Source organism: Mesocricetus auratus, unplaced genomic scaffold, assembly GCF_017639785.1.
Source record: "Mesocricetus auratus isolate SY011 unplaced genomic scaffold, BCM_Maur_2.0 Super-Scaffold_100008, whole genome shotgun sequence".
In the NCBI taxonomy this organism is placed as follows: Eukaryota; Metazoa; Chordata; class Mammalia; order Rodentia; family Cricetidae; genus Mesocricetus; species Mesocricetus auratus.
In genome coordinates, this window is record NW_024429192.1 from 57,915,213 (window position 1) to 57,941,219 (window position 26,007).

The 26,007-nt window shown below is 44.9% G+C and overlaps 1 protein-coding gene across 1 annotated transcript; it reads left to right on the forward strand.

Moving 5' to 3' along the window:
* The first annotated feature begins 54 nt into the window (after nt 1-54).
* Nucleotides 55-25,565, forward strand: Iqcg (IQ motif containing G). The gene is made up of 11 exons (XM_040750894.1): nt 55-202; nt 2,546-2,616; nt 5,909-6,170; nt 10,343-10,524; nt 12,731-12,859; nt 14,194-14,275; nt 17,645-17,806; nt 18,473-18,547; nt 22,762-22,893; nt 23,178-23,279; nt 25,114-25,565. Exons 2-11 carry the CDS (start codon nt 2,609-2,611, stop codon nt 25,240-25,242), a joined length of 1,263 nt encoding a protein of 420 aa, XP_040606828.1. The 5' UTR covers nt 55-202; nt 2,546-2,608; the 3' UTR covers nt 25,243-25,565.
* Nucleotides 25,566-26,007: the final 442 nt, after the last annotated feature.

Sequence of the window (26,007 nt, forward strand, 5' to 3'; positions counted from 1 at the left end):
ACGCTCGGGAACTTTACTTTCTTCTCTTGTTCTCTCATCTTTGTGAGCGGCGACACGTAGCACTTCGGGGGGTGAAAAAGGCAAAATTGTAGTCGACTAAGAAAAAGGCAAAGGTCCTACCAAAAGAAAAAAAAAAAAGGCCTGCGCGTTGCCATAGCTACGCCTTAGTTTGGGTCCCTCCTCCTGCCGGGCTGGTGGAAAGGTGAGGAAAAGGAGTATTTTTTTTTTTCCCTAGAATGGGATCCTACCCATAGAGGGCAGAAAAACCTGGAGCACGAAGGCAGGGGAAACGCTCCTTTCTCTTCGCTCTTTTCTCTTATCTGAATCTTTATCTTTCAAGAAAAAAAAACAAAAACAAAAAAACAGGGCATGGTGATTCCTGTCTGTTAATGTCAGAACTCATTCCGGAGCCTGAGGTATCACATCACAAATTCGAGGCCAGACTGAGTTAGACAGCAAGGTCCCATTTTAAACTACAGCAGCGTACGAGGCAAACCGCAGGTCGCGGTGCTTGGTTGTCGTCCCAGTATCATGGGTGCGCAAGCAGGACAATAGATCGGGACTGCTAGTCACCCTGAGCTATATGAGACCCCCCTCTCTCTCTCCTTGTTTTTGTTTTTGTTTTCGAGACAGGGTTTCTCTGTGTAGCTTTGGAGGCTGTCCTGGAACTCGCTCTGTAGACCAGGCTGGCCTTGAACTCACAGAGATCCACCTGCCTCTACCCGCCCCCCCAGTGCTGGGATTAAAGGCGTGCGCCAACACCCGGCCTTTTTTTTTTTTAAAGACCCCTCTTAAAGGGGGAGAGGGAGTGCGGAAAATGAGAGACGGTAATATTCACTCTTCCATTGTTTTACTTGCCAGGTGAGGATGAATTTAGTAGACTCAGATTCACATTTCCTAATTCTGCATTACTCTGTGCTGACTGATGGCTTCATTCATTTATTCAGCAAGTACTGCATGACTAACTACCACGAGGGAGAATGGTGTAGGCTTGAGGGCACTGCAGTAAACAGATAGAACCTTCTCCCTCTTGCAGGCTGGGCACTTTGGCTCTTGTGCCTGTAGTTCCTGCACTTGGGAGGCTGGAGTATGAAGATTGCTTTATGTTTCAGGCCAGTCAGAAGTACATAACATGTACACCGATATCCTGCCCCCCCCCACTCCCAAAATCACAAGACAACAATCAGATAGAACATCTGGCATGTTAGAAGGTGATAACTTCCTTAAATCAACCAACCAAACAACTGACCAACCAAAACTGTTTATGAAGACGGGTGGTGGTGGCACAGGCCTTCCTTTAATCCCAGCACTCCGGGATGCAGAGGCAGGCGGATCTCTGTGAATTCAAAGCCAGCGTGGTCTACAGAGAAAATTCCAGGACAACCAGGGCCACACATAGAAACCCTGTCTGGAAAACCAAAACCAAAACACGTTTATGTACAGGTGTGTGTGTCACATGTATGTGGGTGTTTTCAGGGGTCAGAAGAGAGCCTCAGATCTGGAACTAGATTCATATGCATTTTTTTAAAAAGAGGAACTAGGCTGGAGGGATGGCTCAGTGGTTAAGAGCACTTAATGCTTTTGGAGAGATATGGGGTTCGATTCTCAGTATCTACTATCACATGGCTCACAACTACCTGTAATTTCAGTTTCAGGGGATCTTCTGGTCTTCTGTGTGTCCATGGGGTGCGCATAGGGCCAAACAGGCACACACACATGAGTAAAAACAATAAAAGAAACATTAGCAACAAAGACAAGGTCCCATGTAGCTTATCAAACTCCCTATGTTAAGCCAAGGATGGCCTTGAACTCCTGATTCTCGCCCCTCCCCTTCCCAAGTACTGGGATTACAGACTTTTGCCACCATGCCCATCTCTGAAAGATAATAACTGAAACTGATTTCCATGGTTAATATAGTTTTTTGGGGGCTGGAGAGATGGCTCAGCAATTAAGAGCACTGACTGCCCTTCCAGAAGACTTAGGTTCAATTCCTAGCACCCACAAGGCAGCTCACAACTGTCTGTAACTCTGGTTCCAGGGAATCTGGCACCCTCACACACACACACACATGCAGGTAAAACACCAATGCACATAAAAATGAATAATTTTTTAAAAAATACAGTCTTCTAAATGTTCAATTGTTCTAAGTCAAGGTACAATAAATTCTATAATCTGACAGAACAGGGTAGATTCATTTAATTCAATATAGAGGAGAGAATAATAGAAAAATTAAACAATAACTAAATCTGTTCTATAGTGATTACAAATTCAAAATCAGAATACAATGACACATCCTAAAATTGTCTTTAAATTACCATAAGAAGAGGCAAAATGCTGTGTTGCATGTATCTTCTTTTGGTAGACCAGTAATGAAACCAACCACTGAATAAGCCTCACCCTGTGAGTCTGCTCCACTGAGGAGAAGGAGATAAACCACAGCTCTTGTAATTTTCGGATTTGTTTTTCTCCTAGTGAAAGAGCATGGGAATAAAGAAAACAGGATTCAGCATTCTCTTGAACTAATAGCATTTCTTTTCCATTTTAGCTTCCTGAATTCTTGTGAAATTATAAATCTATCCCAGAAGACAACAGAAGTAACTCAGGAAGAATGGAAGGGTATGTTCAAATTCCAGTTTGTTTGTACATATAGTGTTACATTATTGTAATAACTAAATTCTGTGGATTATTTATCTGTTACTGCATAACAAACTGCTGTTGTCGAATATTACTTTAACTAGGCAAAGATGTGTCACATTTGTTTTGGCTGTGGAATATTACTTTAACTGTGTAAAGGTGTGTTACTTTTGTTTCTGCTGTATTTGTTTAACTATGTAAAGATGTATGCTTAATTATCTAAAGATGGCATTTGTTTAACCTTGCCTGCCTGAGGCACCTGACTGGTCTATTAAAGAGCTCAACAGTCGGTAGTTAGACTGTGAAAGGACAGACAAGGCTGCCAGGTAGATAGAACAAATAGGGAGAGAAATCTAGGCTTGAGAGAGAAGAACAAGAGAAGAAGGATGAAGAGAACAAGGGAGAAAGAGAGTCACTCAGGGCCAGAAGCCAGGCAGCTGCCAGTCAGGAGGAAGAGTGAAAGTAAGATGTACAGAAGAGCTGGGCGAGCCGGGCGGTGGTGGTGCACGCCTTTAATCCCAGCACTCGGAGGCAGAGGCAGGCAGAACTGTCTGAGTTTGAGACTAGCCTGGTCTACAAGAGCTAATTCAAGGGCAACCTCAACCTTCAAAGCAGTACAGAGAGAAACCCTGTCTCGAAAACCCAAGAAACAAAACAAAAGATATACAGAAGAGAGAAAGGTAAAAAGCCTCGAGACAAAAACAGGTTAATTTAAGTTTAAAAAGCTAGCCAGAGCCAGGCGGTGGTGGCGCACGCCTTTAATCCCAGCACTGGGAGGCAGAGGCAGGCGGATCTCTGTGAGTTCAAGGCCAGCCTGGTCTACAGAGCGAGTTCCAGGACAGCCTCTAAAACTATACAGAGTGAAAGACCCCGAATTTATAGAAATAAAATATAAGCTTAAACAGGGAGGGCACCCCACTAGAGAACTTGGGAAGTGAACAAAGGACCCCATCCCAGGAACTGGCTAAACCACAGAATGAAATGTATGGTTTAGCAACCTTAATTGCAGAAGGGCTGTAAACCCACAAAAGGCCAATTCCAGGCTGCTGACCACCTGTGAAGAACTGACCAGGGCGTCAGAGATGGGCAAACAAGATTCGTGGGAAACAAGGAGATGATAACCACCATTTACTTAGGGAGAGATGATTAACTCATACCAAGGTTTGAGGAATTTACAACGTGTAGGTCAGGAAGATATCTACTTCCCCTGGTCAGTAGTCACATACCCCCCCGTCACAAGATAGGGACCCCTCCCAAAGGCTTGTGTTTTTTGTCTTTAAAAGCTGATTGTAACTGAACCTCAGGGCCAATCGGTCTAAAAGGTGACCGAGAGGCCCATCTGCAGATGCCTAATTAAAGCCTCTTGCGTGTTGCATCAATTGGCGCGTGGACTCTTGATTCTTGGGGTGACGAATCCAGCTTGGGGACCCCTCCTCAATTTGGGGTACCCCAACACAGAGAAACCCTGTCTTGAAAAAAAACAAAACAAAACAAAAAAGCTAGCCAGAAGCTGGGCATTGGCGGCTCACGCCTTTAATCCCAGCACTCGGGAGGCAGAGACAGAAGGATCTCTGTGAGTTGGAGTCCAGTCTGGTGTACAGAGAGAGTACCAGAACAGGCTCCAAAACAATACGGAGAAACCCTGTCTCGAAAAACAAAACAAAACAAACAAGTTAGCCAGAAATGAGCCTAAGCTAGGCTGAGCATTCATAACTAATAGTAAGTCTCTGTGTCATGATTTGGGAGTTGGTTGGTGACCCAAAAGAAAAAGCCTGGTACAAACTCCCCCCAAATTTTAATGACCTAGACTATAAAGGTCTACCATCTCAGAGTCCTGTGGGTTGGGAGTTCAGGAAGAGCTTAGAAAATGGCCCTGGTTTGGGGTCTGTGCTTAGTTAGTTCTCTCATTGCTGTAACAAAACCCGGAACAAGAAGCAGTTTAAGCCGGGTGTTGGTGGCGCACGCCTTTAATCCCAGCACTCGGGAGGCAGAGGCAGGTGGATCTCTGTGAGTTCGAGGCCAGCCTGGTCTACAGAGTGAGTTCCAGGACAGCCTCCAAAGCCACAGAGAAACCCTGTCTCGAAAAACCAAAAAAAAAAAAAAAAAAAGAAGCAGTTTAAGCCGGGTGTTGGTGGCGCACGCCTTTAATCCCAGCACTCGGGAGGCAGAGGCGGGCGGATCTCTGTGAGTTCGAGGCCAGCCTGGTCTACAGAGTGAGTTCCAGGACAGCCTCCAGAACCACAGAGAAACCCTGTCTCGAAAAACCAAAAAAAAAAAAAAAAAAAAAAAAAGAAGAAGCAGTTTAAGGGAAGAAGCAAAAAGCTTTGTTTTGGCTTACTCTTGCAGGGAAAGTCTGTTATGGAGGGAAAGGGACTGGTCACATGACATCCACAGTAAGGAGGTTGGGGGGGAGGGAGAGATAAGAGAGAGAGAGAGAGAGGGAGGGATGGAGGGAGTTGAGTGCTGAGGCTTACTTGGATTTCACCTTTTATTGAGTCCAGTTTTAAAAACATTTATTTTTAAGTGTATTTAAGTCTTGGGCCCCCTGGAACTGTAATTACAGATGGTTGCGAGCTGCCATGTGGGTGCTGGGAATAGAACCCAGGACTTCTGGAAGAACAGTCAGTGTTCTTAATCTCTGAGCCATTTCTTTAGCCCCTATTCAGTCCATTTAAGGTGAGTCCTCCCATCTCAAGCAACCCTGTCTTAGAAAATCCTCCACAGCAATGCCCAGAGGTTTATCTGGTGAGTCTAGATCCAGCCAAGTTGACAATATTAACCAGGAGATTGAAGCTGACCAGGGCCAGACAGGGCACCCTGCTCCCCTGGGAGTGAGCTTCCGAGTGACAGCGAAGCTGCCATGTTATTCACCACTTGCTTTGGAAACCACACTTCCTCTCGCTCAGTGTAGGGAAAACCACACAGACATAAACACAGACCACCTTGGAGGCTGGCTACCATTGACTGTCTTTCAGTAACCAGGAGGCACTTTTGGTTAGCATCTAAACATGATGCTTTTGGATCAAGTTAATTGTGGCTCGCATTCAACTTGCATTAGCATAGGCAGACAGCATAGATAGACTGCTCAGCTTTACTGGCCAGTACTTTGTCTTCAGTTGTCCTACTGGAGGGTGCTTGGCCTGCCTTTGTTTTTCTAGAGGTTATGTTATATGACAATGTGAACCTCACAGGAGTCAATTCACCTGTGTTTTTGAGGGTAAGTAATATTTCCTCATTGGCCACTGACTTAATCTTTCTTGTCTCCTGGCCTTAGGGACCAGTTGGAAGCCCTGGACTTCTCTTCAGAAGGTTTGCATGCTGAGGTGACTATGGTAGTGACAGGAGAACCTCCTGGTGCTGTAGAAGAAGAACTAGATAATGAAGAAGAGGAAGAAACCTCCGTAGAAGTCATAGATTCACTGTCCCTTCTAGACGTGCTGAGGGTCTCTACCATTATGGAGGACATCATCGACCAGCTTTCTATTCTAGGCTACATCATTCCAGTCCAATATGAAAGAAGGCAGAGCCTCAGCCAGGTCAGCACCCTCACCTCATCCATACCATCTTGTTGCCTTTCCTGTCAACCTCTCCAGTGCTTGTACTACTTAGCTTGGGAAACAACACCTTTACGTTGGGTAAAAGGCCATATCACAGTTATTTGAGGTCCATGCTTAAAACAGAACAAGTAGCATATAGCCCAGGGAGCATGGTGTGCTTTAGCAATATACTGGCATTTGTTCATAAGGCCCAAAGCTAAGTCTGTGTAAACACAGCAGACAGCCTTTGGTGTACAGATTCCGGGTCTCTGAATTCAGCCAATCTCTGGCAAAAACATATTTGGAAAAAGTTTGGTCTTTATTGGATATGTTAGACCCCCCCCCATCACTATTCCTAAACAATTCAATATAACAACTATTGTACATTGTATTCACCGTTATAGGAAATCTAGAGCCTATTTAAAACATAGAGAGTATTTGCCTAGATTGTATGTAATGTCGCACCAGCCTTATTTAAGAGGCTTGAGTATCCAGGGGTGCCCAGGAACCTATCTTATGGATGTTGAGGGGCTACTGTGCATATACTGAGATCACAGTTTAAGTTTTCTGAGACCAAATGTCCCACCTATCTTGTATTTCTTGGTTGCTAAAAGCCAACTGGACACTAAGTGTGGAGGAAATGCATCTGGACTCTGTCAACATTGCATTAAACAAAAACAACTCTGTTGTTGTTGCTGAATATGTTGCATTCTGCTTTTGCAAATATCTGGGCACATTACCATGTCAGCAGTTATATTTTCAATGGTAATGTGGATTTCTGGGTCCCACTGAGCTCATATGTGTAATCTTAGCACTGGTGATGCAGAGACAAGAAAATTGCAGGGAGTTTGAGCCAGCCTGATCTACATAGAAAGTTCCAGGCCAGGTTGGTGAGATGGCTCAGTGGGGAAAGGTGCTTAGCATGACTAATGACCTGAGTTTGACCCTTGGGACCCACCACTGGAAGAAATAACTGATTTCCATAAGTTGTCCTCTGGCTTCCAAACCCACTCGGGTCACATGCCTGCCCCACTCCAAATACAAAAGCAAATGTAATTTTTTGAAAGTTTTTTTTAAGTGTGTGGGTATTTTGTCTGAATGTATGGATGTTCACCACATACATACCTGGTGCCCAAGGAAGTCAGAAGAAGGTTATGGATCTTTTAGAACTGGAGTTACAGATGATTGCAAGGTGAAATGTTGATGCTGGGAACTGAACCTGGGTCCTCTACTAGAATAGCAAGTTCTCTTAATCTCTGAGCCATCTCTCCAATCCTATAAATGTAATTTAAAAAACACATTTTTTTGCCAGGTAGTAGGAGTGCATGCCTTTAATCCCAGCACTTGGAAGGCAGAGTTGGGTGGATCTCTGAGTTTGAAAACAGCCTGGTCTACAGAGCAAGTTCCAAGTCCATCAGGGCTATACAGAGAGACCCTGTCTAAAAAAATTAAATAAATTAAAAAATAAAATTTGTACAGAATATATTATTTATAATCTTGTGATCAGTAAAACCCACTATGTTGAAGAGAGAGTACTTTGTTTTTCATGTCTAACAGAGAAGTTCATACTAATAGAAGAAGACTAAATTTACCTCTAATTACCCTTTACAGATTTCATTCCTTAAAGGTTTATTATTTTTAATTGTGTGTGGAGTATGTGTGCATGTGAATATAGGTACCACATGGCTTGGATGCTAGGAATCAAACTTTAGGTCCTCTGCAAAAATAATTTATGCTCTGAACTGCTAAATCATCCACTTCTCTAGCCCTCATTGTGTGTGTGTGTGTGTGTGTGCGCGCGCGCATTTGTGTGCAGGTGCATGTATTCTCTCATAGATGAGATCTGAACTTACATATACACTCACCCAGGACATGAGAATAGAGAGAACCATGATGAGGGAGAAGGGAGTTTGAGATCTGGGGAAAAGAGAGAAAGAAGATTATCATATTTTCTCTTATATTTCCATGCTCTCTCCTTGTCCAATTTCTAAAACATTAGCTGTTTATTTTGCCAATAGGAAAGTAGCAGTTACCTAAGTAGGTAGTTACCTAAGGTCAATATGATTAGTAAAAAACAGAACCAGGATTTAGACACAGAAGCTGACTTTACAGTCCAAAAGTGTAGTCACTGTCAGTAACCCAAGCTTTTAGCCACAAGTTCAGTAGGAATCAATTGGGAGCCGGGCATTGGTGGCACACGCCTTTAATCCCAGCACTGGGAGGCAGAGGCAGGTGGATCTCTGTGACTTGGAGACCAGCCTGGTCTACAGAGTGAGTTCCAGGACAGGCTCCAAAACAATACAGAGAAACCCTGTCTCAGGAAAAAAAAAAAAAGAATCAATTGGGAGATTGGGAGACACATGATGTCCTGTGGTTCCTAAGTACTTGAATTTAGGTCTGAAAAATATGACTTTTCCTATATAGCCCTAGGATCTGAACTACATCACTAAATCTGATTCCAATTTTCACTTTTTAGTACAATTCTTTTATTTTGTATAGTTTTTTTTAAATATAGTTTTTTGTTGTTTGTCTCACTGTGTTGTTCAGTGAGTTTTCTCGTGACTCCACTCAGCCTTCCTAATACCATGACCACAGGTGCATGCCACCATGCTGTCTGTGTATCTAGTGTTCTGCCTGCATGTGTCCCTGAAGGCCAGAAGAGGGCACCAGATCTCATTACAATGGTTGTGAGCCAGCACGTGGTTGCTGGGAATTGAACTCAGGACCCCTGGAAGAGCAGCCAGTGCTCTTAACTGCTGAGCCATCTCTCCAGGCCCAGGATGATCATGTTTATATCCAACCTTATTCCATGGAGAATTTGAAATGAAAGAAAATGAAGAAATAGGGATTAGCTCAGAATCTGAAATGTCCAGGCACAAAGTCTGGTGTTCTATCCCCAATACAGAAAGAAAAAAGTAATAAATAAATAAATAATGAATAAGTGGAAGAAATAAAAGAATGTGAAGTGAACTGATGCCTCTAAGACACTGTCTCTCCTCTCATAGAGCCCATGATCTACCTCATCTTGGTATTTTATACTTACAATATGGTAAGCTTACAGATCACTGTGGGGTTTTTTTCTTTCTTTTTTTTTTTTTCTTTTTTTGGTTTTTTCGAGACAGGGTTTCTCTGTATTGTTTTTTGGACCATGTCCTGGAACTCGCTCGGTAGACCAGGCTGGTCTCGAACTCACAGAGATCCACCTGCCTCTGCCTCCCGAGTGCTGGGATTAAAGGCGAGCGCCACCACCGCCCGGCTCACTGTGGGTTTTTGTTGATTTGGCTTTTAACCATTTAGTTTTGGATTGTTGCTTTGTAGTTCTGAGCAGGGTCAACCTTAGCCCAAGCTGGCCTGAAACTTAATACCCTGCCAGGTGACCCAGAAATCCTGACCTCTGCCCTGTACTGCCCAGGTACTGGGATTGAAAGCCGGAACCATCGAACTCTCACTCTTTTCCCTTTGTGATGCTGGGGATGGTCCAGGGCCTTCCGCATGTTAAGGATGTATTCTATCACGGGCCTGCCCCCTCAGCCCCAAGCTTTACCTTCCCTCTTTGTCTATAGTTCACCAAGCGGTAAGTTAGGGGATGACAGAATGTGTGGAGCAGGAAGACAGGAAATAGCTGGGTATGTGGTTTGATGGGGCTGAAGAAAGGTCTGTTTTCTTGGAGTATGGAATGCAAGTGGAGAAAAAGGTTGAAAAATAGATAGCAGTCCTCTTAGAGTGTTGCCTCTTTAAAACAATCTTCTCTAAAATGTTTCTTGTTAAGGTTTATTTAATTTTTATGTGTATGAATGTTTTGTCTGAGTGTATGTCTGTGCATCACGTACACCCACAGAGGTCTGAAGAGGGTGTGTGGGTGCCCTGGATGGAGTTACAGATGGTTGTGAGCCTCCACATGAGTCCTGTGCAAGAATAAGTACTCTTAACCACTGAGCCATCTCTACAGCTCCTAAAACAGTATCTTTGTTTGTTTGTTTGTTTTGTTTTGTTTTTCGAGACAGGGTTTCTCTGTATTGCTTTGGAGGTTATCCTGGAACTCACTCTGTAGACCAGGCTGGCCTCAAACTCACAGAGATCCGCCTGCCTCTGCCTCCTGAGTGCTGGGATTAAAGGCGAACGCCACCAACGCCCGGCCTAAAACAGTATCTTAGGACGCCATTTATTTTCAGAAAACCAGTCATGAAAGAACATCAATGGCCTCAAGTACAAGGAAATCATCTGTTCCTTTGTCAGCTAAGGAAAAATCCACTGGGCCAGAAATCAAACAACGAGGCCAGGACTTTATCTTAAAGACTCCTACAAGGCAGACCATGATGACCCTGGAGACACTGAAGAAAATTCAGAATGACAGGTAAGAACAACAGATTTGGGGAGGTAATGATACCAGGCAGCAGGCATGAAAGAAGGCACCTGCTTCTGTGACAGTCTCAGAAGTAGAATGGTACAGTTTAAAACAAGGCCAGCCTGGTCTACACAGTGAGTTCCAGGACAGCCTGGTCTACACAGTGAGTTCCAGGACAGCCAGGGCTACACAGTGAGTTCCAGGACAGCCTGGTCTACACAGTGAGTTCCAGGACAGCCAGGGCTACACAGAGAAACCCTGCCTTGAAAAACCAAAACAGGCTGGGCGGTGATAGCACACGACTGATCCCAGCACTCAGGAGGCAGAAGCAGGTGGATCTCTGAGAGTTTGAGGACAGCCTGGTCTACAGAGTGAGTTCTAGGACTAACTCCTTAGCTACTGAGAAACCCTGTCTCGAAAAAAACAAAACAAAACAAAAAACAGGCCGGGCATTGGTGGTGTACGCCTTTAATCCCAGCACTTGGGAGGCAGAGGCAAGCGGATCTCTGTGAGTTCGAGGCTAGGCTGGTCTATAGAGCTAGTTCCAGGACAGCCTCCTAAACAATACAGAGAAACCCTGTCTCGAAAAACCAAAAAACCAAACCAAACCAAAAAAAAAAAAAAAAAATCAAGCACACCCCCCCCAAAAAAAACCATGATGCTGTATTATCTTGAACAAGTTAATGAGCCTTTGTTTCTTCCTTTCCTCTTACTTTCCCTACCTCTTTCTTCCCCCTTTTCTTTTTCCTTTTCTTTCCCTCCCTTCCTCCCTTCATTCTTTCTTTCTCAGAGTCCCTAGTCCCAAGTGGTCTGAACTCACTGTGTAGACCAGACTGGCCTAAAACTTCTGGGGCTCTTGCTGTCTACTGAGTTCTGACTTCCAGATCTGCACCACCACATCCTGCTTTAGTTTGTAGCTTCATTCTTCTTCTTCTCCCTTTTTTTCCAGACAGGGTTTCTCTGTGTAGCTCTGGCTGTCCTGGAACTCACTCTGGAGACCAGCCTGGCTTTGAATTCACAGATATCTATCTGCCTGTCTCTGCCTCCTAAGTGCTGCATTAAAGGCATGTACCACCACTACCTGGCAGAACTTTCTTCTTAATAGAGCTGTTAAATCTTTTTGTATGAACTATTGTTAATAAATATAAAATGACAAATATAATTTTTCCAACTCTGTATCAAAATAAATGTAAAAAATTTAGGTTTAATTTTGTGTGTGTGTGTGTGTTTGAGTTTTGCCTGCATATATGTATGTGGACTATGTGTGAGCCTTGTGCCCAGTTGTGAGCTGCCATATGGATGCTGGGAACCAAAACTGGGTCCTCTGCAAAAGCAGCCCAAGCTTCTCCAGCCTCTGGTTTTCTTTGTCTTGGCCTGTCTGGGCTGGAGGACAGCATTCCACATCCCTGAACCCATCTCTGCTCTCACTCTCCTTCCACCCTCCTCTGAGAGTTCCCTGAGTTTGGGAGGAGTGGTGGAGATACCCCACCTAGGGCTGAGCACCCAGCAGCCCCACAGCTCTGCAGTAACAGCTGCCCTATGTAACAGGACGCCACGGTAGCACTGATCTGTGGACACCAACAGAAATAGCCGGGAGACTGTAGCAGGGACATGCCAAATTCCTGGTTTTCTTTTCTTTTTTGATGTGTGATGTACACATATATAAGCAGTTTTTGTATGTGTAGACATGTGTGGGTACAGGTGCACATATGTGTGTGTGCATACCTACAGGCCTGAGATTGATGTCGGGGAGTCAAAAACGTCAGTCACTTTTCTACCTTATTCACTGAGGCAGTCAGGCTTTCCGTCAAGCCTAGAACTCTGTTTAGCTAGCCAGATTGCTCCAGAGGGTGCCCTGCCTCCTTTCTTCCAAGCACTGGGATTACAAGCAGGTTGCCACACCCAACCTGCATATACAGGGTTCCAGGAATCTGAGCTTTGGTCTCATCACTTGCATAGCAAGCACTTCATCTATTGAGCCATCTCCCCATCCACTGTTTCTTTTTTGGGACATCTCTGTAGCCTAAGCTGGCCCCAAAGCTTCTATGTAGTCCAGGGTGGCCTTGAACTTTGGTGGCCCTTCAGACTTCCAAAGCTGGGATTATAGGTGTGGGTCAACGTGTCCAGCCCCTTTCAACTTTTAACTGGTGTGACTTGTGTAACTCTTTATGAAGGTGGGCGGTGTGTCTTATGAGCTTGTTTGTTTCCTTTGTAGGCAATATTTCAGTGACGTGATTGCAAATGCCATGAAGGAGATGCAAGATTCTGGCTCATTCAGGAGTCTCCTGGAAACCTTGGGCAAAGAAAGGGATAATAGAATTAATTTCCATGATGTCATCACAAGGTCAGGGTGGTGATGGATTTGTCTGTTTTGAGATCCTCTCTTTAGATGTCCTCCCATCATGCTACTTAGGCAGTACTTAGATCCTAGGAGTTCCTCCTGCCCAAAGTAGCTGGGACTACACATGTGTGCCAAATAACCTGGTCTACTTTGCAATATCTCCTTTCTCAACATGTATGTGTATGTGGTGTGCATGTGTGTGTATACATGCTTGCTTGTATGGAGACATATGTATGTATGTGGGTGCATGTAGGCCTGAGGTTGACATCAGAGTCTTTCTTGAGTGTTTCCCACCTTATTCTTTTATTAGGCAGAATCTCTCATCTGAACCCAGAACTCACCTATATAGTGGTCTGGCTACCCAGCTTGCTCCAGGGATGTCCTGTCTCTGCATTTGGAGGGCTGGAATTACCCTACAGTGGGCTACAGCTGGATGCTACTGCACCTGGATTTGCCTGGGTTCTGGGTCTCCAAACTCAAGGCCACACTTCATAGCCAGCACTTTACCCACTAAGTCACTGGAAGGCTGACCATTGGGTCCTACATATTCCTAACCTAGAGGGAGCAATCATTCAGATTTTGGAGACTCAGTTAGTTGAATTCACACTATATTAAATATACTGTTGCTAGGTATATCGTACAGGGTTGTAATCTCAGATGCTCTAGAAACTGAGGGAGAGGAATTGCAAGTTAAGGCCAGCATGGCTAAGTTAAGTGGGAGAGTGAGTGCCTGGTACACAGCTCCTGGGTCAACCTCTTGTACTGCAATAACAGTAAAGATACTGCTTCTCTGTTCTCATCTGAACCCAGAACTCGCCTATACAGAGAGCAGTGGAGCACACTGAAACCTGGTCAGTGTCCTAGATGTGGTGTAGCTGTCAGGGATCACTTCTGTAAACATACAGACTATGAGTTCGATTCGCAGCACTGCAAACAGACAACACAACAACCAACATAAAGCCAGGTGTACACCATGATACACTGTCCTTCCCAGAAATGTTCACCATGGTCCAAAGATAGTCAACACAGGACTAGGAGCCTGATTTTTTTTTCTGAAGAGCCTGATTGTTTTGTTGTTGTTGTTTTTTTTTGTGTGTGTGTGTGTGTTTTGTTTTGTTTTTCGAGACAGGATTTCTCTGTGGCTTTGGAAGCTGTCCTGGAACTAGCTCTTGTAGACCAGGCTGGCCTGAAACTCACAGAGATCCACCTGCCTCTGCCTCCTGAGTGCTGGGATTAAAGGTGTGCACCTCCAACGCCCAGCGAAGAGCCTGATTTTTAAAAGTCCAGGTGATCCTAACATTTGAGAAGCCCGGTCTTAACATTCTTACTTCTTTTAGGGAGGAAAAAGGAAGAAGACAGATAAAATCTCTTCAAAAACAGTTAGTTGATGTCAAAAAGGAGCGCCAAATGCAAGTACAGGTAAGACTTACCTGTGAGGATTGTCTACTGAGCAAAGACCACTACATGGAAGTGATCATTTATAGAAGGGTTAGTTATGAAAGGCCTTTGCTTCTGCTGGGGTGCCTATTTATTTTGTTTCGTTAATTAACTAATTATTTTTCTGTTTTTCAAGGCAGGGATTTTCTGTGTAGCCCTGGCTGTCCTGGAACTCACCAAAGACAGCAGCAGATCCCCTAGAACTGGAATTACAGATAGTTGTGAGCTGCTTGTGGTTGCTGGGAATCTAACCTGGGTCCTCTGGAAGACCACCCAATGCTGCTAACTGCCTAGCTATCTTTCCAGTCCTAAAATAGTTTTTGAAATGGCCAAAGCATGAAAATGCATGCCTATAACTCCAGTACACAGAGGGAAGAGGACTGTGAAACTGAAGTTGGTTAAGGCCGAATAGCAAAACCCTTGAAAGAGAGAGAGAGAGAGAGAGACAGAGAGAGAGAGAGAGAGAGAGAGAGAGAGAGAGAGAGAGGGAGGGAGGGAGGGAGAGTGAGAGAGAGACAGAGAGACAGAGACAGAGAGACAGAGAGACAGAGAGACAGAGAGACAGAGAGAGATGGCTGGGTGGTGGTGGTGCATGCCTTTAATCCCAGAGTCTAGTCTACTAAACAAGTTCCAGAAAAGCTCCAAAGCTACAGAGAAACCCTGTCTTGAAAAAACAAACAAACAAACAGAAACAAAAATAAAAAGCAAGAGAAAGAGAGGAGAAAGTGTTGAAAGGATTGTTAAAGCCGGGCGGTGGTGGTACACCCCTTTAATCCCAGCACTCAGGAGGCAGAGGCAGGTTCTCTGTGAGTTTGAGACCAGCCTGGTCTACCAAGGGAGTTCCAGGACAGGCTCCAAAACAATACAGAGAAACCCTGTCTTGAAAAACAAAACAAAAAAAAAACAACAAAAAACAAAAAAATTAGTAGTGGGGCTGGAGAGATGGCTCAGAGGTTAAGAGCATTGGCTGTTCTTCCAGAGGTCCTGAGTTCATGGCAGCTCACAACCATCTGTAGTGAGATCTGGTACCCTCTTTTGGCCTGCAGGCATAAAGACAGACGCCATATACATAATAAATAAATAAATCTAAAAAATGTTAAAAAAGATTAGTAGCTGCTAAGCATAATGGTGCTAACCTGAAATCTCTATACTGAGGGATAGGGACTGAAGTTTGGAGGACAGCTTGGGCTATAGAGCAAGTATAATCTTGGCTGTTTAAGACCCTGTTTCAGGAAAACAAAATAAAGGGGAGCCAGGGAGGTAGCTCAATGAGAAAATGCTTGCCATCATGTACAAAGTACGGGTTTGCTATCTCCTGTGTGTGTGTGGGTAATAGTGTATGCACATGTGGGGGGGCTGTTGTGTGTGTGTGTGTGTGTGTGTGTGTGTGTGTGTGTGTGTGTGTGTGTGTTGCTTAAGGAGGCCTGAAGATGGGCATTCAATTGCTGGAACTAGAGTTACAGGTGGTTGTGAGCTGCCCAGCATGGGTGCTGGGAGTCACAGTCAGGTTCCCCTGAAAGAACAGGAAATGCTCTTAACCACCTCAGCATCTCAGCCCTGACTTCTAGACACTTTGATATAAAACAACCAGAACATGGGCACATCTCATCCTGTGCTCAACTCAGGATCCAGATTTCTCTTTCAAATTTCTGGAACATATCCCGGTTTTAGTTGACTGGAGACTCTAGCATGAAGCTCACCTTTTCTTTCTTTCTTTTTTTTTTTTTTTTTTTTTTTTTTTGTTTTTTTGAGACAGGGGTTCTCTGTATTGTTTTGGAGGCTGTCGGTCCAGCCTGGCCTCGAACTCACAGAGTTCCGCCTACCTCTGCCTCCCGAGTGCTGGGATTAAAGGCGTGCGCCACCAACGCCCGGCTTCACCTTTTCTTTATATTTAAACATTTCTTGACTCATTTTTCATGAATTGGCTTATTCATCTTTCGAGTGTTGGATAGACAAGTCCCCTCAGAGGATCCTTCTCAGAGTTGTGCTAATGGAGGTCACCCTTACTGTGTCTCCCAGAGCCTATTACGTTCTCCTACACCATCCACACAATTTAGAGAAGTCCATACTCACTCTTCCCTTCCACAACACCTTTTACTAGACTGTAATCCTTATGGGACTACAGCTGTTTAGGTCTTCACTGTTCACTACTGCCTAGCTCAGTGTCTGCTACTGGAGAATTTTCTTAAAAAAAATCAGTGAGTTTTGAGACCTTAAAACTGTGAAGCATGTCAGGTGGTGGTACATACCTTTAATCCTAGCACTCGGGAGGCAGAAGCATTTCTCTGTGAGTTCAAGACCAGCTTGGACTACAGAGTGAGTTCCAGGACAGCCTAGGGCTGTTACAGAGAAATTGTCTCAAAAAACACATTAACATGCAAACAAAGATGATGGTTAATGTGAAGCAAACCCACTCCTATTTACTCTACCTGAACAGACCCATGTTACGGAGAAACAGGTTACAAGACTGTGTTGTTGTTTCACAAGCTCTCAGAAATCTCTTCATGCAGCTTCATTCATGGACCGTGTTCTGACACTGGAGAGATCCAATTAGTCTGCATTTGCTGGTTTTCATTTCCTCTCTCCCTTCCCGTTTTCCCTCCCCTCCTTCCCTCCCTCCCTCTCTGTCTCTTTCACATTTATTTATTATTGTATATGTGGAGCGAATATATGGAGGTCAGAGGACAACTTGCGGGAGTTAGTTCTCTCCCTCTGTCATGTGGGTCCCAGGGATCAAACTCAGGTCATAAGGCTTGGTTGGTAGTAATTCACCAAGCCATCTTCTGGCCAGCCCCTCTGCCCCTTTTTGAGACACGGTCTTCTGCAGCCCCTCTGCCCCTTTTTGAGACACGGTCTTCTGCAGCCCAGGCTGACTTTTAGCAGCTAAGAATTTAGCTGAGGATGACCTTGAACTCCTAAACTTTCCGCCTTTATTTTCCAAGGTCTGGGATTATAGGCATGTACCACTACACCCAGCATTATTTTCCTTCTTTTGAGACAGTCTCAATGTGTAGCTCTGGCTGGTCTGGAACTTGCTATGTAAGTAGGCTGGCCTCAAATGCACAAAACCCACCTGCCTGTGCCTCCAGAGTGCTGGGATTAAAGATGTGTTCCACCACGGCATTGGTTTTCTTTTTAAAGAGACAGATTCTCGCTCTGTGGTTCTGGTTGGCCTGGAGTCTGTGACAAGCCTTATGCTCCGCCTCCTGGTTCTGAGATTCATTTTCATTCACAATATCCCGATGATTGAGTAGTTTCCCTCGGTGTGCTGGGAGAAAACCAGCCCCACTTGCCTATTGCCTTATAAGCACAATGGAGTTTTAGTTCAGAAACCCGATCTCACCTCTGCAGAATGGGAATGAATACATTGCTCACCTCAAAGACCAGTTACAAGAGATGAAGGCCAAAACCAACTTGGAGAATCTTTATATGAAAAGAAATACTGAGCTGCAGATTTCCCAGACCCAGAAGAAATGCAACAGAGCAGAGGAACTCTTGCTGGAGGAGATTGAGGTAACCTGTGCTACACTAGGCTGTCTGGGGATGGAGCTAGGTGACAGCATATGCCAGGTTCTGAGTCCACCTTACAGTGTTAACAAACAACAAAACAAAACAAAACCCCAGGGAGATGACTTGATGTCATGTGAGCTGTCACTTAAAAAATGATTGATTTATCTTGGGAAGGAGAGATGGGTCAGCTGTTAAGAGTATATGACTTCTTAGCTGGGCGGGGGGAACACATCTTTACTCCCAGCACTTGGGAGACACAGGCAGGTAGACCTCCTTCTTCGTCACTAGCTTCTGTAATTCAGGCTGGTCGCAAACTCACTTTGTCACGAAGGGCTGGCCTTAAATTGGTCTGCCTGCCTCAGCCTCCAGAGTGCTGAGATTCCAGGTGTGGGCTGTCTTGAATTCTGTACTTTACTTCTCTGGGCTGAGGATCTTGTACCACTGAAGCATTCATTGGTTTTAGATGATAGGGTTGTGATGATGTTTCCGGGGCCCTTGTGTGTGTCTAAGGAGGTGCCAGCCTATGGCTCCGCAGGGTTTGTGGAGTACAAATGGCTAGATAGCTCTTTGGGGAGCCCTGGCATTCCCGGGGTCCCTGCTGCACATGCGACCCAGGAACTGCTGACCTCAGCCTTGCTGAGGAGAGAACCCATGTTTGATGCATTGCAGAAACTAAGGATGAAAACTGAAGAAGAGAACCGAGTTCACATGGAGATTGAAATGTTCCTTAGGAAAGAGCAGCAGGTGAGTCTCCCAGCAATTTGACTCCTCAATTAGAATCAAACTAGAGAGGGCCTAGAGGTTAAGGGTACTGGCTGCTCTTGCAGAGAGAGAGGGCCTAGAGGTTAGGAGCACTGGCTGCTCTTGCAGAGGACCTGGGTTCAGTTCCCAGCACCCACATGGCAGCTCACAGTTGCGACTCCAGGGCACCAGGTATACGAGGCAAGCACTATGGCACTGAGCTATGTTCCTAGCCCTCTATTTGCTGATTTGTTTTTCCAGACAGGGTTTCTCTGTGTAGCCCTGGCTATCCTGGGACTCCTTCTGGCCTTGAACTCATAGAGATCTGCCTGGCTCTGTCTCCCAAGTTCTGGGAGTAAAGGTGTATGCCACCACTGCTTGGCTTGATTTTTTAAGTTATAAAAATAATATGTTTAGTTGAGGGAAGTTTTCAAAATTATCAATTGCTTTCTCATTTTGTTTATTTTTATTTTTTTTCTGAGACAGGGTTTCTCTGTGGCTTTGGAGGCTGTCCTGGAACTCGCTCTGTAGACCAGGCTGGCCTCGAACTCACAGAGATCGGCCTGCCTCTGCCTCCCGAGTGCTGGGATTAAAGGCATGCACCACCAATGCCCAGTTGTTCATGTTCTTACAATCTCTTTACAACTAATTTAAAATCATAATTAAAAAATCATAATAAAATGTCTCCCTGTGTGGCTATGCCACTATTGCTCGTCATTGCAGGTGTTTACTAAAACGCAGTCTCAGGAATAGAAAGCACTTCAGAGGGACTGGGACTGTGATTCTGTGATTCTGTATAAATGTTACTAATGTTCTACACCCCACATCGAGTGCCATGAATGAAACCTGGCACTGTCTAATCTCTAGCAGTGTTCCCTGGGAGCAGGAGCCTCCAGAAGATCGTTGTCATGTCCTCCTGCGCCCCCTACTGACAATGCTTAGTATTTTGCTAGTTGGCCAAAGAAGCATTACCAGTGAGGCCAGGTGGTGCAGAAAGGGCTTGGAGCCGAAAGGCTGCAAGCTGACAGCTGAAAACAGGGAGGCTGCCTCTGTAGGTCACTGCTGTGTACATGTATTATACTGAAAACAGGGAGGCTGCCTCTGTAGGTCACTGCTGTGTACATGTATTATACTGAAAACAGGGAGGCTGCCTCTGTAGGTCACTGCTGTGTACATGTATTATACTGAAAACAGGGAGGCTGCCTCTGTAGGTCACTGCTGTGTACATGTATTATGCTGAAAACAGGGAGGCTGCCTCTGTAGGTCACTGCTGTGTACATGTATTATACTGAAAACAGGGAGGCTGCTTCTGTAGGTCACTGCTGTATACATGTATTATACTGAAAACAGGGAGGTTGACTCTGTAGGTCACTGCTGTGTACATGTATTATACTAAAGAGTTTCTTGTCAAAGTCCCCCCTTTTTTTTAAACCAGTAATGACCCATTTGTTTTTTGTTTTTTTGTTTTTTTGTTTTTTTCTGAGACAGGGTTTCTCTATATTGTTTTGGAGGCTGTCCTGGAACTAGCTCTTGTAGACCAGGCTGGTCTCAAACTCACAGAGATCCGCCTGCCTCTGCCTCCCAAGTGCTGGGATTAAAGTCGTACACCACCAACACCCGGCTTGACCCATTTGTTTTTAAAGTTTAAATTTTTTGAGACTGCATTGCATAATATACCCTTGGCTAGCCTGGAACTCACTATGTAGACCAAGCTGGCCTCAAACTCAAGAATTCAGAGTTGCCTCATGAATGCTGGCATTGAAGGTGTGTGTCATCATGCCTGGATGATGCAGTTTTTCATCCATCAAAATGATGTTTTTCCTTTAATATGTTCATAAAGTATCTTAAGTCTGTCTGTCTGCCTATGTATATGTATTCCTGCCACGTGAAAGCTGGAGGAGGGTGTCAGGTCCCCTGGAGCTGGAGTTACAGGTGGTTGTGAACTTCTCAAACTCAGACCCTCCACAAGACCAGGACAGGCTCCTTGAAAACAAACAAATACACACACGCGCGCACACACACACACACAAACACACACACACGCGCACACACACACACACAAACACACACACACGCACACACACACTCACACACACACGCGCGCACACACACGCGCGCACACAGCACACGCGCGCGCACACACGCGCACACACACACACGCGCACACACGCGCACACAGACGCGCGCGCACACACACACACACACACACGCGCACGCACACACACACACACACACACACACACACACACACACACACAAAGTGTGACTCTTAGTGACGGTAAGCCATAGCCCATAGCTGAAGTCCCTCAGGAGGCAGTCATGTCTACTGGAAGGCACACAGGCTCTGATCTGGATTGCCAAGGTTCAGATTCCAGTCTAGCCCTCAAGTTTCCTTGAATTCTCTAGACTTTAGGTCTCTCTGATAGTGGTTGTAAAGCAGAAACAGAACAATCCCTGTACAGCACAATGCAGCATAATAATTTTGTATGCTAATGCAGTAACATTTGCATAACATTGATTTTAAATAGGATATTGGAAAGGGGAGGTAAATAAAAAGTTTTACTTTAATAAAAGCAACGGAATAAGCTGGGCGTTGGTGGCCCATGCCTTTAATTCCAGTACTCAGGAGGCAGAGTTCTAGGCCAGCCTGGTCCACAGAGCGAGTTCCAGGACAACCTCCAAAGCTACACAGAGAAACCCTGTCTTGAAAAACAAAAACAAAAAACAAACAAAAAAACCCCAAAAAACCAGAATATAGAATGATTAATTCTAGACCTATGAGAAAGAAATCAGAGCCTAATCGTGTATAAGAAATGAAAAGGCAGCCGTGGAGCTGGAGCTGGCACAGGGAACAGACATCATCATGTTTTCCAGAGGCTGGAATTCAGCTCCCAGCACCTTCTTTCATTCTCCCTTGCCGGCGTCCAATTTAGTAACTTTCCAAGACTGAATCTCATCTATCATATTGGAAAATGTGAATCTAAGAATCATATCCATTTTCACTGAGTATCTTCAATATTCCCCTCCCCTAGACAGGGTCTCATTTATTCCAGGCTGGACTAGAACTTGCTATGTAGCCAATGATGGCCTTGAACTTCTGATCCTCTTTTACTTTAGTATGGGCAACCATGTCTAGTTTTATGTGGTACTGGATGTCAAACCCAGGGCTTTGTGCATGCTAGACCAGCACCCCAACTGAGCGTATCCCCAGCCCACATTTCAGTCTTTTGACTAGTGTTCAGTGTTAGTAAAAGTAAGAACTGAGCCGGGCGGTGGTGGCGCACGCCTTTAATCCCAGCACTCGGGAGGCAGAGGCAGGCGGATCTCTATGAGTTCGAGGCCAGGCTGGACCGATAGCCTCCAAAACAATACAGAGAAACCCTGTCTCGGAAAAACCAAAAAAAAAAAAAAAAAAAAAAAAAAAGTAAGAACTGATGTCATTGCTTATCTTTCAGAATTTCTACCTGCTCCTCTTCCACCTACCCCATGACACTGAAGCCCCTCCCCTAGTCTTTACCTTGGCTTTGTATTGATTCATTTCTGAAGAGTTCAAGCATTTGTTTTGCAGTGTTGGTTGTCCAACCCAAAGCCTCAGGTGCAAGGCAAGAATTATCCTGAGCTGTACCCCAACCCCTCCTCTTGTTTTTGTTGTCATTTTATGTATTTTTCTCATCTTATTAGTTGATAATTTCATAAAATGTATTTTGATCATATTTTCTTCTCCAACCCCTCTCAGATCTATCCCCCACTTCCCTACCTACTTAGTCTGTCCTTAAAAAAAAACTCAACAAACACAATTTTTATTGCCCTATACTCGTGGACGTGGCATTCTAGTGGGTATGGTGACTACCAGGGGCCACATGGACTCTTCCTCTCCCAACAGCTATTTGCCATTATCGTCTTAGCTGCGGTGGGATTCCTAGCTCACCACCACCCTCTATTCTGGGGTTTTGACCGGCTTAAGTTCATGTGTCACAAGCTGTTAGTTCGTAGGCGCTCCTCCTTCTATTTAAAACCCCAGTATCCAAATATGGGGTGTAGAGTTTGATGTAGCCACCAACCAGATGAAATGACAGCACCCCTCTCTCGTGCCCTCACCAAGTCTTTTCTGAATGGATCTCTGTAGAAACATGTGCTTGTTCTTGCTGTAACAGGAACACATGGTCCTGCTATTTTATGTCTAGTGGGAGCCATGCTTTAATGTTCTTTCCAAGTAGAAACTTGAGGAGAAGCTAGAGTTCTGGATGGAGAAATTTGATAAAGACACAGAAGCAAAGCAGAATGAGTTAAATGCTCTCAAGGCTGCCAAGGCCTCCGACCTAGCTCACCTTCAAGACCTGGCAAAGACGGTAAGGGGTGGTAGGGGGACCCCTGGAGAATGAGTGGAAGCTAATCTAGGGACTGGGGAAGACTGGTCAAAAGTAGAGGTGTGTCGGTAAACCAATGGGATTCTCTGATGATGATGACAAGGGCAGAATTTTTTTTTATTTTTTTGAGACATACACTTACTATGTAGGGCAGATTGGCCTTGGACTTGTGGCAATCTTCCTGCCTATGTCCCCGGCATTCTGGGATTACTGGCATGCAGGGCTAGTTGGGCTATGGCGACAGTGCTCTGTGTGTACTTGTGCAGATCCGGGAGTATGAGCAGGTCATTATTGAGGACCGGTTGGAAAAGGAGAAGACCAGGAAGAAGATGGAGCAGGATGACCTGGAGCTGAAGAGCATTGTGAAGGTAGGATGCTGGGGCGGTTGGGGTAGGCACAGCAGGCAGACCGCAGACACTCTGCAGCACATGGTGAGGGCACACAGCCGCAGTACAGGGAGACACAGTGCAGGTCTGTGGCGAGGAGGCGAGCAGAGGAAGCAAAGCTTCTTTCCAGCTATAAAATCTGAGGAGGGGACTCTGATATAGGCAGCATGCTTCCAAATGCCCTGTCCTCCTCCACATCCTGTTGTAAGTCAGCCCTGGCTGTCTGCTGCCATCCAATACAAGTTGCAAAAAAACAAAACAAAACAAAACAAAAAAACCCAAAAACAAAACAAAAAACCCAAAAGGTAAAAGGAACAATGGAAATTTGAAACTTCTTTTAGCTTAATATTTTTATTCATTATTACTATTATTATTTTTTTTGTTTTTTTTTTTTTTTTGAGACAGGGTTTCTCTGTGGCTTTGGAGGCTGTCCTGGAACTCACTCTTGTAGACCAGGCTAATCTCAAACTCAGAGATATCCTCCTGCCTCTGCCTCCCGAGTGCTGGGATTAAAGGCGTGCAGCATTTATTCATTATTTTTGAGACAGTGTCTCTCTCCACAGCCCCGACTGACTGGGACTATGTATGTAGCCTACAGTGCTCTTCTTCCTCGGTCTCTTGAGCACTGGGGATTATAGATGTGCGCAATCAAGGCTTAGCTGAGATAGTAAAGTGTTTCGTAAAAGTTCTGTGTGAAGTTGCAAACATTAGTAATGACAACACTATCATGTCCAGATTCTGGAAAGTGTGTTAAGACTCACTTTGACTTTTAATTATGTAAAGGTCTGTGTGTCTGTGTGTGGGTGTGTGCACATGAGTGCAGGAACCATCAGGTCCCTTGGAGCTGGAGTTATGGATGGCTGTGAAAGTCCAGATGCTGTGGGTACTGGGAGACTAACTCAAGTCATGTGCAAGAGCAGTACATGCTCTTGACTGAGTCATCTCTTCAGCCATCGGAAAAATATATCTAAAGCAAAAACTATAATGCAAAGACAGTACCTGGAAGAGTATCCTTCCTTCAGGAGTCCTGGGGAAATGAATCTGAGATGTAGAGTAGGAAGCAAGTTCTGCCTGTGTGGCTCAGGTTGCTCAAGTGCTGGAATCATAGGTATGCATCACCACACAAGGCGGTGTTCTCTTCCATTTTGTGGTATTGGGTATCAAGCCCGGGGCCTCTAAGCATTTTATCACTAAGCTACAACCACAAGTCCAAAATGAGAATTTTAAAGTACTTTGAGAACCAGGTACCCAGGCTCATCTTTGATCTTCCCATTAGGAAAATCTGGTGTGTAATTAGAAATGTTGGTCAAGCTTGTATGTTTCCATCTGTCAAGATTCAGTTCACAATGAAGAACTAAGCAGAGACTGCTTTTGTTCTCACTGGTGGATTCATGTGCTCTCAGAAGGCAAGGCTAGTCTGATTTTATAATCTAGATTGCTCAGAACAGTTGCATCACACTGATAAAGACATCCAAGGGACTTTTAGCAGCTCCCTAAAGATATGTGGCATACCACACCATCAACCACTGAGACTTCTTTGCGGGTCCTTGAGTGCTGGTAACAGACATTCATTCCCTTTACCACCAATGGCTGCCAGGTGTGAGGTGTTTACCAAAGGAGCAAACACAACACAGAAGTTGGAGTTCTAAGTTTGAAGGAAAATTGGCCTAGCACACTGCATTTTCACTCTTGGCCAGGGACAACAGAGTAGCCACACTGACAGCAGCCTGGCCACTGCCATGTCTCAGAGATGTTCCTTAAACACAAGCTACTGTTGGGCACACTGAGGATGAACTGCCTCCCTTCTCTCTTGCAGCTCCAGGCCTGGTGGCGAGGTACAGTGGTCAGGAAGGAAATCGGAGGTTTCAAATTGCCCAAGAAAGAGAAAGATGACAGCAAAGATTCCAAAGGCAAGGAGAAGGAAAAACGGAGAGGCAAGAAGTGACAAGTGACAAATGCCTGTTGTTCTTTCCTCTGGTTTCAAGAGGCACAAATGATGCTGTCACAACACTCATCTGTGGGTTGTCATCCATGACGCCTAGGGATTTCTCTAGGCTTGTTGCCCTAGTTTTCAAACCCCGAATGGGGCTACAACACGGCTGTAGGGCCTCTTCACCAGGCTGTGGACTTGGGGGAGAAGTGTTGAGTAGCTTCTTCTTCCTCACAGAAAACAGCTCATTGGCTTATAGTGATGCTTTTACTAAAAACTCCTGTACTATTTCTGATTCTGATTTTATGCCATATGATTAAAGTGAAAAACTGCTATAAGTGAAATGCTCAGTGAGATTTACAAGGTTATCGGCTAGCATACTATGTATGCCCATGGAAATTAGTAAACTTTGGTTCTTGCCTGTCTCACAGGGTCACTGTCAGTCTAGGGTTGGTGGTACTGGGGGATGACACCTAATATACCTTACATAAGCTGCTCCGGTGACTGTTTTTGGGATGGGGATGAAGTGGCCAATATGAGAGAGAGGTGGAGTGTGGATACAGTTTTCTAGTGGTAAAGATGGGACATGGGTTCCAGAAGCTAGTTCAGAGATGTTTTGCCAAGTGAGACCCAACTATGTCCATCATCTGGAATTAAGGAAACAAGATGGGTGAAAATGGGCTTGTGTGGCATTGTCTGCTGGTTGTCTGAAGTTCTCCCTTAAAATCAGTGAGCCCACTGGCTCATTCTTGCTTTGACTGATCAACCAGGAGTTTTCAG